Source organism: Monopterus albus, unplaced genomic scaffold, assembly GCF_001952655.1.
Source record: "Monopterus albus unplaced genomic scaffold, M_albus_1.0 scaffold26.1, whole genome shotgun sequence".
Taxonomy (NCBI): Eukaryota; Metazoa; Chordata; class Actinopteri; order Synbranchiformes; family Synbranchidae; genus Monopterus; species Monopterus albus.
In genome coordinates, this window is record NW_018127906.1 from 138,881 (window position 1) to 157,423 (window position 18,543).

The 18,543-nt window shown below is 40.3% G+C and overlaps 1 protein-coding gene across 3 annotated transcripts in view; it reads left to right on the forward strand.

The window, feature by feature from the left end:
• tpst1 (tyrosylprotein sulfotransferase 1) overlaps nt 1-18,543 on the forward strand; it is a 97,128-nt gene that overhangs the window by 45,748 nt on the left and 32,837 nt on the right. For all 3 annotated transcript variants that reach the window (XM_020595212.1, XM_020595213.1, XM_020595214.1), the window contains exon 3: nt 17,808-18,006. In XM_020595212.1, coding sequence (XP_020450868.1) covers nt 17,808-18,006 — 199 coding nt within the window. The remainder of the gene's footprint in view (nt 1-17,807; nt 18,007-18,543) is intronic.

An 18,543-nucleotide genomic window follows, 5' to 3' on the forward strand; every position in this document is an offset into this window, starting at 1 on the left:
CCTGACAGAACTGGAGAGGATCTGCAAGGAGGAATGGCAGAGGATCCCCAAATGCAGGTGTGAAAAACTTGTTGCATCATTCCCAAAAAAGACTCATGACTGTATTAGCTCAAAAGGGTGCTTCTACTAAATACTGAGCAAAGGGTCTGAATACTTATGACCATGTGATATTTCAGTTTTTCCTTTTTATTAAATCTGCAAAAATGTCAAAAATTGTGTTTTTCTGTCAATATGGGGTGCTGTGTGTACATTAATGAGGAAAAAAATGAACTTAAATGATTTTAGCATATGGCTGCAATATAACAAAGAGTGAAAAATTTAAGGGGGTCTGAATACTTTCCGTACCCACTGTATATAAGCAAGGAAAATAATGTTAAGAAAGGGAACTAAAGGTATGAAAAGTAACTAACGCTAATAAAGTGACTGGTGCCTATAAGATTCAAATCTTTCAATAGAAGTACTTGAACATACGTACACCTATTTTTTTTTTTTTACTTTAGGTCATGTCTAAGATGATTTTTCACCATTGTAACATTGTAGATAAGTCAAAAAACATAAGCGCATGCCATGGGCTTTTTAAAAATTACTTACATGATTAATTGAGTATCAAAATAGTTAGTCATGGCCAAAATATTGGTATTTCTATCAGGTAAGGGCGGCTGTGGCTCAGGAGGGTAGAGTGGGTTGTGTCCTAACCAGAGGATTAGTGGTTTGATTCCCTGCTTGTCCAGTCAACATGTTAGTGTCCTTGAGCAAGACACTGAACCCCCAGTTACTCATGGTGATAACACCGATGTGCGAATATGTCAGCATTTAGGAGTGCGAATGGGTGAACGGCGAGTGTGCTCTGAAGCGTAGAAAACGCTATACAAATATATGACCATTTACCAGATGATAACACCACTTCTCCCAGAAAAATTGTTGCAATAACAAATTCTTTGGTATTCTCATATTTATTTCTTTTGCTTGCACTGGCCACTTCAGAACTCTCCAGCACATTGTCTGAAACCATTTCTGCTGCTTTTTGAAATCTGCTTTGGGTCATTGTCCTGCTGTAAGACCCACGACCTCTGATGGAGACCCAACTTTCTGACACTGGGTCCTAGATTGCACCCCAGAATTCGTTGGTAGTCTTCAGATTTCATAATGCCATACACACATACGTCACAACATCCAGTGCCTGAAAAGCAACCCCAAAACATCAGTGAACCTCCAATGTAGGGACTGTGTTCTTTTCTTTGAAGGCCTCAGAATGATGTTTGAAATACAACTATTTCTGATGAGTTTGAAAAGGTGTCAATAATTCTGTCCAGTTTCTGGAATTCTCTGTGGAATTGATCAGAATTGGCTTCATTCTCTGCTTTTTTTGTGTTGTTCCAATGCAAAGCAAAGAAATAAATATGGGAATACCAAAGAATTTGTGATTGCAAAAATTTTCTGGGAGAAGTGCTGTGTTATTTGACAGAAATGCAGGGGTGCCAATCATTTTGCCCATGACTACATAATTACATAGGATACTAGTTATAGATATTTTTTGTTTGAATGTTATAAGACCAGAGATTTTCTGTACTGATTATTTTCCACAAATCCCACACAAAGACTAAAAACAACAGTGATTTCACCATTGTCTGTGAAACAGACCCTGGTTTAGCTTATTCGTTTGTGCCGTAGATTCCTCCAACACACCATTGATCTACATTACTGCACTAGATAAGTTTTCTTTTTCACAAAATGCTTTTTTCTTTTCTTATTTCCAAAAAAGTGCTCTAAAGTTAGGAATAGCCATAAACATTTACAGTTTCTGAAGAAAGAGCCAACCACATGCATGTGGCAGGAATCTCTTTATGTGTTAATTTAGCCATCGGCGCCCATGAGAAATTGTCCCATTTCTGCAAGGTTGTGTTCAGAATCAGAATCAGCTTTATTGGCCAGGTGTGGCAGACAAACAAGAAATTTGAATCTGGTACATCGGCTCTCAGTGTGCATGTATTCAGTGTGTTCTGCTTGTTTCAACAGCTGTTTGATAAATTGCTCCTTTCCAACTTCAACTAGATTTTGTTGAAGATTTATTAACCTTCTTTCTCCTTGACTCCATTTTGTGTGTGTGTATGTGTATGTGTGTGTGTGTCTATGAGCATATGAGCATTTTACAGTTCCTTGCCACTCTCATCTGCACTGCACTCTTGCTGCTCTGCACAGAGACTAGGCACTCCAAAGGAGAGATCAGCAAGAAACAGAGGCTGTCAGGTTACCAACCACAGAAATAGTATAAAAAAAGAAGCATCTGCTTTTGATTGCCTTCATTTAAGCTACTACCAATCGTTTGAAATATGCCTGGATCTGCCCTGATGGTTTGATTTATATGTTCACTCCACTCTTATAACATATGCAAATGGACATAAGTAATGTTTTGTTTATATCCGGTCCAACATGGTGCCCACCAAGGCGAACGTGTTTGCGCGCTCCACTCTTTTTTGTGTTTTTTGCTTTTTCTGCAGTGCACAAATGTCATGCACTGCTTGCATACAACAGACAGGCATTGCTGGATATCGCCAACTCACAAAGCCACTGGGAATTTACTGGTTTCATACCACCGGAGCTACAACTCATTGTTCACTCCGGCGACAATAACAAAGCCACCATCGCCCGCGGGGAGCCTCCGGAGCACCAGGCACAAGCGAGCAGGCCGAAATCAGGAGAGCAACCCGGAGAAGGAGACGGAGACGGGGCAGGCAAGGAGGACCCCATGCTAGGCTAAAAGCTCGTGCTACTCCACTGCCATTACCCAGCCTCTTCCTTGCTAACATACAGTCTCTGGAAAACAAACTGGACGAGCTAAGGGCTAGGATTACAACACAATGAGAAATCAGAGAATGCTGTGCTCTAGTTCTCACCATGTGTCATTGGATTAAGGACTTCCTCACTAACAGGCCTCAAGTGGTGAGAATCAGAAGCTGCACATCATCCACACTGGTCCTGAACACAGGCACACCACAGGGCTGTGTGCTCAGCCCAGTTCTCTTCACTCTGTTTACCCATGACTGTGATGCCATTCACCCCACAAACACAGTAGTGAAGTTCGCAGACGACACCACCGTAGTGGGTCTCGTCTCAGACAATGATGAGACTCACTACAGAGAGGAGATCCAGTTCCTGACAAGGTGGTGGATAACACTCTTGTCCTGAACACCAACAAGACTAAGGAAGTCATTGTGGATTATAGGAGGTCCAGGAAGACAAAATATGCTCCTCTTCTCAACATGGGGGATGTGGTGGCGCAAGTGGATAACATCAAGTTCCTGGGCATCCACATCACATCTGACCTGACCTGGTCTCTGAACACATCCTACCTGGTGAAGAAAGCCCAGCAAAGGCTTTTCTTCCTCAGGAAGCTGAAACGCGATGGTCTCTCCTCTCAGTTGCTCGCAAACTTCTACAGAGCGACAGTAGAGAGCATCCTCTGTCTCAGTGCGACAGTGTGGTACGGGCGCTGCACTGCACAGGACAGAAAGGACTTGACCCAGGTGGTGAGAACAGCTCAGGGCATTGTAGGAAGTCCTCTTCTGGATCTGGACTCACTATACACTGACCGGATCCAGAAGAGGGCTGGACAGATTGCTGCAGACCCCACCCACCCAGGCAACAGTCTGTTTGTGCCTCTTCCCTCCAGGAAAAGGTACAAGAATATAAAGACTAAAACAAACAGACTGAGACACAGCGTCTTCCCTAGAGCTGTGAAATCAATCACCCCCCTAACCCCTAGTTTCATACAACCTCCCCTCTATGGACAGACACAGACAGAACACTGGACCTCGACAGACACACACCCATGCTCACACCTTTTCCTAAAGACTGAGATTTGCACTGAGCTGCACCTTATAATGTTACTACACTCTTTTGCTGCTAACATGCTGCTGAACTGATTAGATCACATACATCCCTTTTTATTTGTTCATATTTTTATATTGACTTATACAATCTTGTGTTATGTAAATAATGTCTTTGCCGCTAACATGCTGCTGACCTGATTAAGTCCCATACATCCCTTTTTATTTGCTCATTGGGTTAATATTGAGTTATACAATTGTGTGTTATGTAAATAATGTGTTTTTTGAGCATTCCTCAACTTTCCCACTCTTTTATTACCCCCGTCCAAGCTCTTTTGGAACGTGCTGCAGGCATCAAATTCAAAATGAGTGAATATTTGCAAAAATTAAAGTTTATCAGTTTGAACATTAAATATCTTGTCTTTGTGGTGTATTCAATTAAATATGGGTCAAAAAGGATTTGCAAGTCATTGTATTCTGATTTTATTTACATTTTACACAATGTCCCAACTTCATTGGAATTGGGGTTTGTATATGTATATATAACAAATACTATTTTGATTAATGATTGTGTGCCTTCACCTCATGCATGAGCAGATTTGTTCTCTCAGTGGAAAATCTTACTGACAAGTCCACCAGTATGCTAGCAATCCACCAAACAGTCAGGCTCACATGTCTCTTAAAGGGGATGTGAGGTTACACACTGACTGGATAATTGCATGTTATACCAAAACACACCCCTGCTTTAATGAGAACAAGTACAGCCCTTCTGCTAGTTGCACAGACGCTTGAACCATTTTTCCTCGTCGTCAAATTACCGAAATGAACATGGACATGCACAAACACCACTTGAGCCAATACATCTTGATCAGATGCTGTGGATCCTCAAAATAGGGCCCCTCTTGTCACAGATTACAGCCTCAGTGTAGACATCAGGTTGAGTGATTTTGGTTTGCTTGCTGATTTTGAGTGCTTGCTGTAGGCCTGAACAGGTGAAAGTGTCCAGTAGTTAAGAAAAGTAGAGAAAAGACAAAATCAATGATGTGTAACAAATATAATTTTTGTTCTTCATCCCTTTAGTCATTTGTGACAGATTTATTTTGGAAACTCCTAAAGGGCTCTTGACTTACAGGTTGGAAACCACTACCACCCAAACCTTGTTACAGCTGTTTTCTGAAAGCTTAAATATTCACATATATATATAGATTTGGGAGAATCGCTTTCCCAAGCTGTTGAGACTTGGCAGTGCTTTGACATGACTGACAAGGAAATAACTCATTAAATTTCTACATTCTTTTATGCTGTGGTCTGTGTATTGGTATATAGAAGGGACTTTTGGTTCAAGATTGTGTTTATCTAATATGAAAGTGAAGTTAAGCTGTGTTTTCTATACTTAGTCTATTACCAGATCCTGTCCTGCTTTGCTTATTTACAGTAAACCAAACAAAGCCAGCAGACTGTTGCCCCACTAGTCTTTTTAGGCATCCAGCAGCACTCCAGTAGTAGAGACATGATTTCCATTGTAATGTATGACACACATCAGAAATATGATGCTTTTTAAACAGTGGTGGGTAAACTGAGTATTCAACAGTCATCTACAACATGATGCACTTTCACGTATAATGTGTGAATGATTATTGTCACTGATTTGGATAAATCCCCCGTTAGCTAGTGTCAGAAATAACATATCCTCAAAACATCACTTCTCCACAAGCCGCTTCTTCCCGTTTACACAGATGTCAAGCTGGCAGACGCTGCAGTTTTACTACTCCACTGCCAACATAGTGCAGGATCAATGGCTCCCCATCCCAGATTTATACCTTTACAGAGTGGCATGGCAACAAATTGCCAAAATAACCTTGCCTTAAGAAGGCAGTGTAAAAAGGGCTTTTGTCTTTATCAGTTTATGTTCTATGTCAACGCTTGTCAGCCTCTTGGGTCTTGATGGAGTTACCTAAAGTGATTTTATAGAGTGGATATTTGGATCACTGCCCGTCTCTCAGAAACCATCTCCACCATCCTCCTGAGATGACAAAAACAGCTTACTCTATTAATCATGCAGGAGAATATACCCGTACAGTGTAAGGATTCAATTGCAAAGTAAATGGATTAGAGGAAAGTGAATTGCCATATTGAGGTATAGAGTCAGGCAGGAAACGTAGGGATGGAGCAGCTGGACTGCAGATGGTAAACAGACGTGTGGAGAGAGAGAGAGCAACCTGAAAGAGTATGCAACAGCCAGTCTGGTCTGTGTGCACCAGAAGACACTTTTATTTAATTTCAACACAAATGAAATGTTATTTAAAAACTAGAGAAATGCATTTCCTGTCGTAAATGCATGTGGATGCCGATAAGCTGAAAGATCATCCTGAAAATGCATGAAATCAATCGCTGAAACAGCTGAAAGATGAGAAGAAATGACTGAAGTTCTTTGTTGAAATAGTTGAGAAGAAATAGCTGAAGTTCTTTGTTGAATAATCTGAAGGATGAGATGCAATAAAGTAGGAATGGCCTTGAAGAGCTGAACATTTTGATACCCGAATGGCTTTTCTAGCTGAAGGTATGCTGAGCTTAATAAAATGCAGAACATTTTGAAACCTGAAAGGCATGTCTACCTGAAAGTATGCTGAAGTACAATTTTCCCATTAATTTGAAAGGGTGGAAAATTTCAAAATAAAGCTAAATATTTCAGGACTGTGAAGTGTATAAAAATTCTGAGTCTGCATTTTATGAACCACCAGATGGCACTCCAAGACTGTGTCATTGACTTAGCACTTTGAGCTCCCATTGACTTGTATTTCAAAATATGAAGCTGAGTAGATTAAAAAGTATAGACGTTATAACAAAGAAAAATACCAGCAGGGATGTCCTTGAAGAGTTGAACAGATAGACCTTAATGGCCTGTATAGCTGAAAGTATGCTGGACTTAAGTGTCAAAAAAGGTGGAAGATCCCAGAATAATATAACATAAATGTGTGATTGTAACGAGTAAAAAACAATTTGATGGTGTAATGTGGTGTTTTGTTATGGTTGAGTCCCCCTCACCAGAGTACATGTATAGTTCCTAACCAGGGTAGGACAATGATGGCTACTTATCAAGATGTGAAAATAGTCCAATAGGACTGTTAGAAATTAACCGAATTTTTTTTGTTGGAAGCACGAAAAGTGAAAACAGGAGAGGACTGTTTAAAATCAACAGAAAGTTTACTGAAAGACTGGTCACAGGTAGGTCTTACAGCGCTGGATTCAGAGAGACAGAGCTCCCGCCGGAAAACCGGCTTCTGAATCCTGAATTAAGTTTTTACAACACATTTATATTCTTAGGCTGCTCCGCCCTGGACAGGGGGCAACCTTCAATAGTTTGTGATCCTATTGGTCATTTGGTGTGAGCAGGTCAACCCCTGCCTGCGCTTGCTTGCTGATATGTGATCTACACCAGGTGTGTGTCTGTGTGCGTATGGGTGTCTCTCTGGCACCCTCATCTTGATCTCGAGGTGCACTGTTCAATGGGTCGCCTGAGTTGCAAATTTTCAAAATAAAGATAAATATTTCAAAGGTATGATATTTAGAAAAATTCTGAAGAGAAGCATGAATGTACTTGGAGAGCTGAACATTTTGATACCTGAAAGTATGCTGAAGTTGAATTTCCCCATTCATTTGAATGGGGCAGAATTTTCAAAATAAAGCTAAATATTACAAAGGCATGAAGTTTAGAAAAATTCTGAAGAGAAGCATGAATGTACTTGGAGAGCTGAACATTTGATTGATTGATAGCTGAAAGTATGCTGAAGTAGAGAGAGCGGGAGGGGGAGAGAGACAGAGTGAAGTTATGTTGGGGCATGTCCCAATTGCGCTGCATTTTATGAACCACCAGATGGCACTCCAAAACTCTGTCATTGAATCAGCACTTTGAGCTCCCATTGACTTGTATTGCAAAATATAAAGCTGAATAGATTAAAAAGTATAAATGTTATAAAAAAGTTGAGTACAAGCAGGGATGTCCTTGAAGAGTTGAACAGATCAAGACCTCAATGGCCTGTATAGCTGAAAGTATACTGGACTTATAAAGTGCCAAAAAAGGGTGGAAGATCCCAGAATAATAATAAAATAAAGAACAGGAGAGCATCCACAGAACTAGAAAAATTCATTTCCTGTCGTAAATGCGTGTGGATGCTGAGTGCAGAAAGATGGCCCTGAAAATGCTGAACATTTTGACACATGAATGGTTTTGCTTGCTGAAAGTATGCTGAAGTAGAATTTTCCCATTCATTTGAATGGGGCAAGATTTTCAAAATAACGCTAAATATTTCAAAGGTATGAAGTTTAGAAAACTTCTGAATAGAACCGTGAATGTCCTTGAAGAGCTGAACATTTTGATACCTGAAAGTGTGCTGAAGAAGAATTTTCCCATTCATTTGAATGGGGCAAGATTTTCAAAATAAAGCTCAATATTTCAAAAGTATGAAGCTTAGAAAAATTCTGAAGAGAAGCATGAATGTCCTTGAAGAGCTGAACATTCTGATAGCTGAAATAGCAGAAAGCATGCTGAAGTAGAATTTTTCCAAACATATGAATGGGGCAAGATTTTCAAAATAAAGCTCAATATTTCAAAAGTATGAAGTTTAGAAAACTTGAAGAGAAGCATGAATGTCCTTGAAGAGCTGAACATTTTGATAGCTGAAGGAGCTCAATGTATGCTGAAGTATAATTTTCCCATTCATTTGAATCGGGCAAGATTTTCAAAATAAAGCTCAATATTTAAAAAGTATGAAGTTTAGAAAAATTCTGAAGACAAGCATGAATGTCTTTGAAGAGCTGAACATTTAATAGCTGATATTATGCTGAAGTAGAATTTTCCAATTTATTTGAATGGGGCAAGATTTTCAAAATAAAGCTAAATATAGATGTGGACCGGATGGTTTGCCAGAATTTCTTCAAGGCCAACCAATAGTCCCTCTCCATGGCTTCACTGAACTCCTCCCAGACCTGAGTTTTTGCCTCTACAACCACCCGGGCTGCAGTCCGCTTGGCCTGCCCTTACTTATCTTACGATAGGACAGCCACATCCTGGCTCCAGCTCTGTATTTAACACAGAGAAATGTTATTGATATTGATTTTCCTATCTGTTTAGTAGGATCAAGGTTAACAAATCAGCCTCCTACTATGCTAATGTAGGATATGGTTTGTCTTTACCATTGCTAACTCTGAGAGACGAGACAGTCCAAGTAACTTCAAAACAGTGCTGATTTATTCAAAGGATCACAGGTAAAATTAACATTACACGCTCAAGTATCTTGCACCTCCATACTGCTCACAGGCAGATGTAAGATGAAAGACCCTGAGCCCACCAGGCCTATACATTATATCGCCTTGTTTGGGCTAGCCCCATACTACACAGAAACGTCAACCGGGACGTCTCTGTTGCCAGCTCTGCAGCTGGCCCTAGCAGTAGTCAAAACATGCAGCAAATCAATGTGTGAATGTGTGTGTCTGTTGGTTAAGTGGTGTGTAGCTGAAAACATTCTCACGACCTCTAGTACATGTCGTGACTTAAACATAAGAACATATGGCTAAGGCTACAGTTATACACGTCATAATAATTATATCAAACACCGTCTGCTGACAGTCATCAACTTTTCTCTCTAGTATCCGTGACCAGGTGTACCCTGTAGAAACTCATAAGCATGCCTAAGCATTTAACAGTCTAACTAGACATCCTATCTCCACTGAACATTTCTAATACATCAAGTATCTATCCGACTAAAAATACCTAACAGACAGAAGCTGTGCAAAGCAGCCTCAAAACATAACTGAGCCTCCTCCATGTTTCACAGTAGGTACAGTGTTCTTTTCTTTGTGTGCTATTTGTCTCATCTGCCCAAAGGACATTCTCCCAGAAGCTTTGTGACTGGTCAATATGCATTTTGGCAAATTCCATTCCCGCTTTTTTATGGGTTGCTTTCAACAGTGGAGTCCTCCTCGGTCGTCTTCCACGAAGTCCACTGTGGCTAAGATAGCGATGGATGGTGCGATCTGACACTGATGTACCTTGACCTTGGAGCTCACCTCTAATCTCTTTGGAAGTTGTTCTGGGCTCTTTGGTTACCATTCGCATTATCCAACTCTTCACGTCCATGGAGGTTAGCTACAGTCCTGTGGACCTTAAACCTCTGAATAATATATGCCACTGTAGTCAGAGGGTATCCCACAGTCACATGGGAACCACAATGAGGAAGGAAGAAAAATAGCAATGTCCAAGTATCATCAAAGGATAAGACATGCTGAAATGCAAGCTCACTAGGAAGAGCAAGATTTAAGCCATCAATACATACACCTTGCCAGTCATCACATACCCTGCTAGCATAGTGAGCTGACTACTTTTCACCCCCTACATAGGCAGACTGACTGATTACAAGTTTGAAAACACCTGTGATGCTAATTAGAGGACACATTTTAGTTTAACATGTCTCTATGGTCAAATTATTTTCAATCCTTGATGGGGTACAATAAATTTTGTCCAGGCCAGTTTCATTAGTTTCTTTTTTAAAATGCTTCTGTTGAACCACAATTCAAAAGCAATGACTGATTTTCATTAGTTAATTTTCAGTAAATTTTTATTTATTATTACTTTTGTCCGTTTCACGTTATTTCAGTGACCATTGTGAGTTTCTCTTTAACAGAAGGGTACCAACAATTTTGTCCACGTCTGTATTTTAAAAGTATGAAGTTTAGAAAAATTATGAAGAGAAGCATGAATGTCCTTGAAGAGCTGAACATTTTGATAGCTGAAATAACTGAAAGTTTGCTGAAGTTGAATTTTCCCATTCATTTGAATGTGTAAATATTTGCTGAAAGACACTAAATAGTTTAAAAAGTGTAAGATTTGAGTCTTATAGACTCTAGTTACTTTATAAGCTTTAGTTACTTCTCATACCTTTAGTTCCCTTTCATAACTTTATCTTACTTTTTTATACATATTACAACTGTATTGATTATTGTGCAGAATTACTGTGCTTTGGTTACTTTCTAATACATTTATTCTCCTTGCTTATATATCTTAAAGCTGTAATGAAGCAGAATCTGCTTACTTTGAATGCTGTAACTTTTATAGAGACCAGATGTCTGCATCTCTTTGTGACCAGACAGCCTATTTACATTTTAGCAAAGGCCTGTTTTACACTCACACCTCGACCCACTTAGCATATTCCAAGCTTTGCTTTGTCTTGGGATGTCCTGCAGAGGCCATGGGCTCACCACCTGAGAGACACACACGCACACACACACACACACACACACACCCACATACCTAGGTTTACCATATTTCAACATGGAAGTGTTGGTCTTTGGTTCTTGTTACCATTGCTAACTCTGAGAGACGAGACAGTCCAAGTAACTTCAAAACAGTGCTGATTTATTCAAAGGATCACAGGTAAAATTTACATTACACGCTCAGGTATCTTGCACCTCCAAAGTGCACGCAGGCAGATGTAACAGTCTAACTAGACATCCTATCTCTACTAAACATTTCTAATACATCAAGTATCTATTCAATATCTGACTAAAAATACCTAACAGAAGTGCGAGCTCCGGCTCACACCAAATGACCAATAGGATCACAAACTATTGAAGGTTGCACCTCTGTCCAAGGCGGAGCAGCCCAAGAAGATAAAATGTATTGTAAGAACTTAATTCGGGGTCAGTGGATGTAACTCCTGCGGGAGCTCTGGCTCTCTGATCCCAGCACTGTAAGGCCTACCTGTGATCAGACATTCAGTAAACTTTGTTGATTTTAAACAGTCCTCTCCTGTCTTCACTTTCCGTGCTTCCAACAAAAGAATTGGGTTAATTTCTAACAAAAGTATAAAGGTTATAAAAAAGAAAAATAATAGCATAAATGTCCTTTAAAAAGCTGAACATTTTGATACCTGAACGCTTTTCATAGCTGAAAGTATGCTGAAAAAAATTAACGGACAGAAGAAACCATAATAATAATAATAATAATAAAAAAATCAGGATAACATAGTATGGATGCTGACTCAGCATCCATACAATACAATTCAGAATGCTGAATATTTTATAGAGTATGAAAGTTGTAAAAAAGTTGAATGCACGCCGTAATGTCCTGAAAAACGTAACATTTTGATACCTGAATGGCTTTTGTAGCTGAAAGAATACTGAACTTATTAGGATGTGAACATTTTCCGATTGGTCCCCACAAAGTAGGTAAAACAATTAGGGTTGTGTGGGTGTGTAGGTGTTTGTGTGTATGTGTGTGTATGAGAAAAAAAGAGTAGTCCTACACACAGAGATACTAGAGTGTGGCTATTGAAATAAGTCATAAAATGTAAATGGTAATTATGCAAAAACCATAACAAATATCAAAAAGCTGTTTATGGTATGAAAAGCTGAAGAGTTGCTGCATAGTTATTAGTTGAAATGGTGGTTTTAGCTGAAGGTATGCTGAAGATATTAAGATGTGAAAATTGTTCCCATTCATTTGAAAAAACCTAAATAGTTTAAAAAGTATAAATGTTACAAACAGGAATGTCCTTAAAGCGTTGAACATTTTAATAGCTTCATGGCTTCTGTAGCTGAAAGTATGCTGAAGAAATTAAGTGCTGAAAAATGGACCTAAAAATCAGAATAAGAACTAGAAAAATTGCATTTCCTGAAGAAAATGCACATGTGGATGCAAGATTTGTAATGCATTGTTCTGAAAATGCCTGAAATCAATAGACAAAATGGCAGAAGGATGAGAAGAGTTTGCTGAAGTTCTTTTTTGAATTATCTGAAGGATGAGATGAAATATATACAAACAGGAGTGTCCTTGAAGAGCTGAATATTTTGATACCTGAATGGCTTTTGTAGCTGAAACTATGCTGAACTTAAAGATGTGAAAATTGTCTCATTCGTCCCCACAAAGTAGGTAAAACGAGCAGGTGTGTGAGTGAGTGTGTGTGTGTGAGTGAGCGAGTGAGCGAGAGAGAGAGAGAGAGAGAGAGAGAGAGAGAGAGAGAGAGAGAGAGAGAGAGAGAGAGAGAGAGAGAGAGAGAGAGAGAGAGAGAGAGAGAGAGAGAGAGAGAGAGAGAGAATTCCCAATTACACCCAATGTGCAGAGAAGGGATAGTAGTTATATTGGTAGAAGGATGTTGGAGATGGAGCTGCCAGGCAAGAGGTCAAGAGGAAGGCCAAAGAGGAGATATATGTATGTGCTAAAAGAGGACATGAATTTAATTAGGGTAAGAGTAGAGGATGCCGAGGATAGAGTTAAGTGGAAACAGATGATTCGCTGTGGCGCACCCTTGCTAAAATCTCATGACAATGACTAAGCGTTTAAACTAGACATCCTGTCTCCACTAAACATTTTTAATACAACAAGTATCTAACCAATATCTATCTGACTAAAAAAATACCTAACACTCAGAAAATCTGAGTTCATCCAGGTGTGTAGCTGCAGCCTCAAATACACTCCAATCTGTGAAGTCAAAGCAGCCCTTATAGCTCTGACTTAGTCTGCTCGGTCCATCTCTTTACTGTTTTGACCACATGTTTCGCAGCTTTAAGTTTCTGCCTGTAGGTTGGAATAAGTGCAGTGATCAGAGAGTCCGAGGGCTGCGTGGGGGACAGAGCGATAGGCGTCTTTTATTGTTGTGTAGCAGTGGTCCAGTGTGATTTTGTCCCTGGCGGGACAGGTGACGTGCTCTCTGTATTTGGGCAGTTCTTGGGTGAGAGTTGCTCTGTTAAAGCCCCCTAGAACAGTGAGGGGGGGGTCAGGATGTTCTAGCTCCACACTAGTTATCTGTTCAGCCAGGAGCTGTAGTGCGCTAGCGTGGGCCTGTGGTCTTATGTACACTCCAATTAGAATGAAGTGAATGAATTAAATTCTCAGGGAAAATGAAAAGGTTTGCAGTTGATAAAGAGAGTTTCTAAGTCTGTGTTACATGTCCTCTGTAGCACCGTGACATCTGTGCACCAACCTTCATTTATGTAGAAACAGATTCCCCTTCCTCTTGTTTTCCCGGACAGCTCCATTACGCAACCCGCCCTGTACACCTGGAAGCCCAGTACTTGGATTGCGCTGTCCATGATGGAGTCACTAAGCCAAGTTTCCGTAAAGCATAAAGTAGTGAAGCATGCAAAGTCAGAGTTGGTCCTGTTGACGAGAAGGAGTTCACCCATCTTGTTGACTAGGGCGTGGACATTCACTAGGTGAATAGATGGGAGTGGAGTCCCTCTCTGGCGTAGCCATTTATGGCACACTACTGTACTAGTTGTCGGATGGAGTTTCTGTATTTTACCTGTGTGATGTGTTGAGCAATGAATCTGCTATGAAAACGTGAGAATCGGTTTCAGAAATCAAACACAGACACAGTGTGCTTTATAACACTGTGCAGTCTGACTTGCAGTATATCTAAAAGTGTTTCATTTAGTCAGCCAGACCCACGTCAGTTGCAAAGGTTTACAATAAGATAATAGAGAATCTACTATTGCGGTCAGTGTGCCCCCTTAGTTTTTTAGGTTAATAACTGTAAACATCAAATCCCTCCTGCTGGTCAGCAGTGGTAAACTTAATTCAGTCCAGACAACAAAAGCTTCAGTCTGGCAGCTCCAAACCCCTTGCTTGTTGAATATTTAATTTCACACAATAAATAATTTAACCTAGGTAATGGTCAGTTCCTTTTTAAAATTGCTCACACCCATGGCTGATGGAGGAAAAGGATGGGTGGAGCATCATTTATCCTCACTCTAGAAACAACAGGAGGTTTTAATTTCACTATCAAGAGGCCTGACTCGCTCTCTAAAATGAACATCTGGGTTTGATGTCATTTGTGGCAAAACACCAACTCTGTAGCTTTGCCTGAAAACTGAACAACCTTTCTCCTATGACATAGTCACTGAGATTAAACTGGTTAACTACTGTAAGCTCAAGGAAGTGATTTTCAGCCCACATGTTGAATTTTATTGCTGTTGGTGACTAGCTGAGGATGGATGGATGGTAAATTATATGAAAATTTGATGCATGTTCACTTGGAATTGAACTGATTAAATTGGGAAAGGCATCTATTCAGCATTTTTAACCTGAGGATAGAAAGCAGAGGAAGCCATCTTTAATAGTGTCTCATAATCCAGTTACAGCCAATTAGATGCTTCCAGTGAACTGGTCTGTTGTAAACTGGGTAATATGGGGACAGGTTGACAATAAAAGCATCTTACCAGTTCACCAGTAGGATCAGAGTCCTACAAACAATACTGTAACTTATCTGATTACCAGTGCTAATAATAGGTAAGAGCTAGTCATTAAACCTTGTTAAATGTGAAAATGTTTTAATTGGTTGTAAGCCAGGGTGGCGTGTGTGCCCTCATCAGATCCATGAGATCTGAAGAGCGATCTCTGTAAATGATTGTCCATGACCAATCACTCACATAGGTGTGTGTTTATGGATGTATTAGGGAGAACGGTGCTTAATAAAGCTGTTCACTGGGGAGCACTCCTCATAAAACCTCCATGGTTCATGTCAGTTGGCATAATATACTGTAGAGTTTAATGTTACTCACTCTTTAACACTGCTTGGTAGCATCAATATTTTTACAAACTGTTGGTGAATGTCTGTGTTCACTGCATCTGTGTGCTATTTTCAGCTCACTGCATCAATCAAGCTAGAGGTGCTACAACAGGGTTTCATTTAGTTTTACTGGCTATGCAGATGGAAGGATGTAATATTTGGATCTGGCTCTAAGATGGAAGAAAACACAGAGGCTGGAAAACATTACATGTAGTGTTGAAATGTATTGTGTTTTCTCTGCTATTTGAAATACTGCATATGCTAAATAAGCACTAATACTGTCAGTACTGATAACCAAGTGAAAACCTTAATAGGCAGCCATTATGTATTTATTTTTAGTTTTCACCATGCTAGAAGTGATGCTGGTCATTCTGTCATCATGATGCCAGAAAACAAAAGTATTGCACCAGTTAGAGTAATTAAGAGAAAGTAGACATCCTTTCCTCTGTTGATCTTAGACTACGTTCACACTGCAGGTCTTAATGCTCAGATCGGATTTTTTGCCAAAATCCGATTTTTTTGCGTTGTTGTTCACACTGTCATTTAAATATGACTGCCATCTGTCTCATGTGTGAACGGTATACGGCCCTGAGGTGACCCGCATGCGCAGAAGAGGACGTGACGTCAGACGCAGCGTACTGTGTTTGCGAAAATAAAAATGGATGTGGCTCGTGATAGCATGTGTGTAGCGATGTACCGGTTAATGTGCAATCGAAATAAAGAAATAATAAGAAGAAGAACATCAAGAAGGAGGAGAGCACAAATATTGCTTATGGCCTCACCTCCTCCAGCGCAGAATTGTGACATCTGTCGCATTTCAATGACATAAAAATTGCATGAAAAGCGATCTGGCCGTTCAGACTGAAGTCGCATTGCAAAACATCGGATATGTATCCGATTTAGGACCATATATGAAAGTGGCCTCGGCTGGATTTGAAAAAATCGGATTTGTGCTGTTCACATTGTCATAAGGAAATCGGGTATGGGTCACATTTGGGCAAAAAGGTCGGATTTGAGGCACTTCAGCCTGCAGTGTGAACATGGTCTTAGACAACATCAGCAGAGCAACAAGACCTTAATATGCCTTTGAGTCTAAATGTGCACAGATAATACCATTTACTATTCAAATCAAAATAAAGGTACACAGTTACTATACTAGTTCTGCATATTTCCTTTTAACCGTTCTACAACATCTGCACTTTAAACATAACATGTTTGTTGTGAACATCAAACTCTAGTTTGTAACTTTACTGCTCAGGCTGTATAATAAGCTACATACACATATATACATATATACACATCATGTCATTTGTCTTGGTCTTAGTGTCCAGTCTTGTGGCCTTTTGCTCTCTGAAAATGTATGAAATCAAAGGCCAAATGACCTTGTCTTTCAAATTACAAGATTTATGGACTGGTTTTAAGCTCAAAGGGGAACTGTGTGTGCAATAAATAATGCTGATTACTGTAAATTCAGAAACATAGATAGGGGCCTATAACTTTCAATGTGTAATTGTTATTTAAATTGCACATTTTACTACAACTTAAGAAACTTTGCCATACAGTAACAAATAATCACTTGGAGCTGCACTACCAGTCAAAAGATTGTACACTTTCTGAATGAATTCAGTGGGAAAGTGTCCATAGTGTAAATTGACCCACTGAACCAAAGGGGTTCAAAAATGCATCAGCATGCAAGGAAAACTGTCAGGTTTGCCCGGTAGCACCTTCCTCTCTTCTTTTCCTTGCACTAGTCAGCTCCCTTGCACTGATTGCACGATCCGACACACCTGCCCCGCTCCACTGATTATCACCAGCTGCGCCTCGTTAGTCTCCCTCCTTATTTATACACTGCTCACCGATCACTCCCCTGCCAGTTCTTTCTCTGTCTTCAGGCCCCCATGGATGTTATTGTCAGTTGCTTTTTGTGCCAAGTACGCTCTCTGTTTTATTTCTGTGTTTAGCCGAGTGTCTGTCCTGCCCCGCCGTATCTGGTTTCCCTCCTCGTCGGACCTCTCCTCTGGACCCTGGTTTCCCTCAGCTCTACCAGCCACCGCCTCACAGGTCGATGCACAGTCTCCGGTAATCTGTCTCTCTGCTACTCTTTCCTCTCAGTCATCATCACCTCCAACCCAACCAGCCCAGGAGTGAATCCTACAACCGCAGCCCGGCCCATCATCACTCCATTGACTGTATTTCCTGCTACCGCTGATCGACACCCGGTCCTCTCACTACTCCTCTCCTCCTATATATATTTTTGCACTGTTGACACTGTAAATAAATCTCACTGCTTGCACCGAAGCTAGCCGCCTTGGTTCGTTAATTTCTCCGCTCCCTCATCAGTGTGTCGAGCGTTCATAACAAAAACTTCGACTTGTTTTAGATCACAGGTAAAACCAACATTTGTCTGTCTTGTTAGGGTGGAGAGGTCCACAGACCAGGTCATCAAACCCATTAATGTGGAGGCCTTGTCCAAGTGGGTGGGAAAGATCCCAGCAGATGTGGTGAGGGACATGGCCGTCATCGCACCCATGCTATCCAGGCTGGGCTACGACCCCCACGCCAACCCTCCCAACTATGGCCGACCTGACCCCAAAGTCCTGGACAACACCAGGAGGGTGAGTACTGAGCACACAGACTTTAACCCAGATATGTAATGTTTATTCTCAGTCATTGTCAAAGGCTGTTTTTAGCTGCTATATTCTTGAATAATATCCTGATTGATGTCACAGTTTAGCAAAAACATATTTTGTAGGAATACTTTTCAGTCTGGGAAATATGCATATTTACTTATTTGCTGAGAATTGGATGAGAACAGTGATACCACTCTCAAGCATGTATAGTGAATATGAAGCTACAGCCAGCAGCTGGTTAACTTAGCTTAGCATAAAGACAAATCAGAATCAGCTTTATTGGCCAGGTGTGATGGACACACGAGGAATTTCACTGTTACATCGGCTCTCAATGTGCAAACAGTAAACCAGCATAAGGCTGTGTAATATAACAAAATAGCAGTATTAACATCAACAAACAGTGCAAACAATGCAGAAAAAGCAGTATAAACAGACAGTAAACAATGCAGACAACAAAGGAATGTTCATTGAAATGAGATAAATAGGGATAAAACAGAGTACTTAAGAACTAGAGACCTGTAC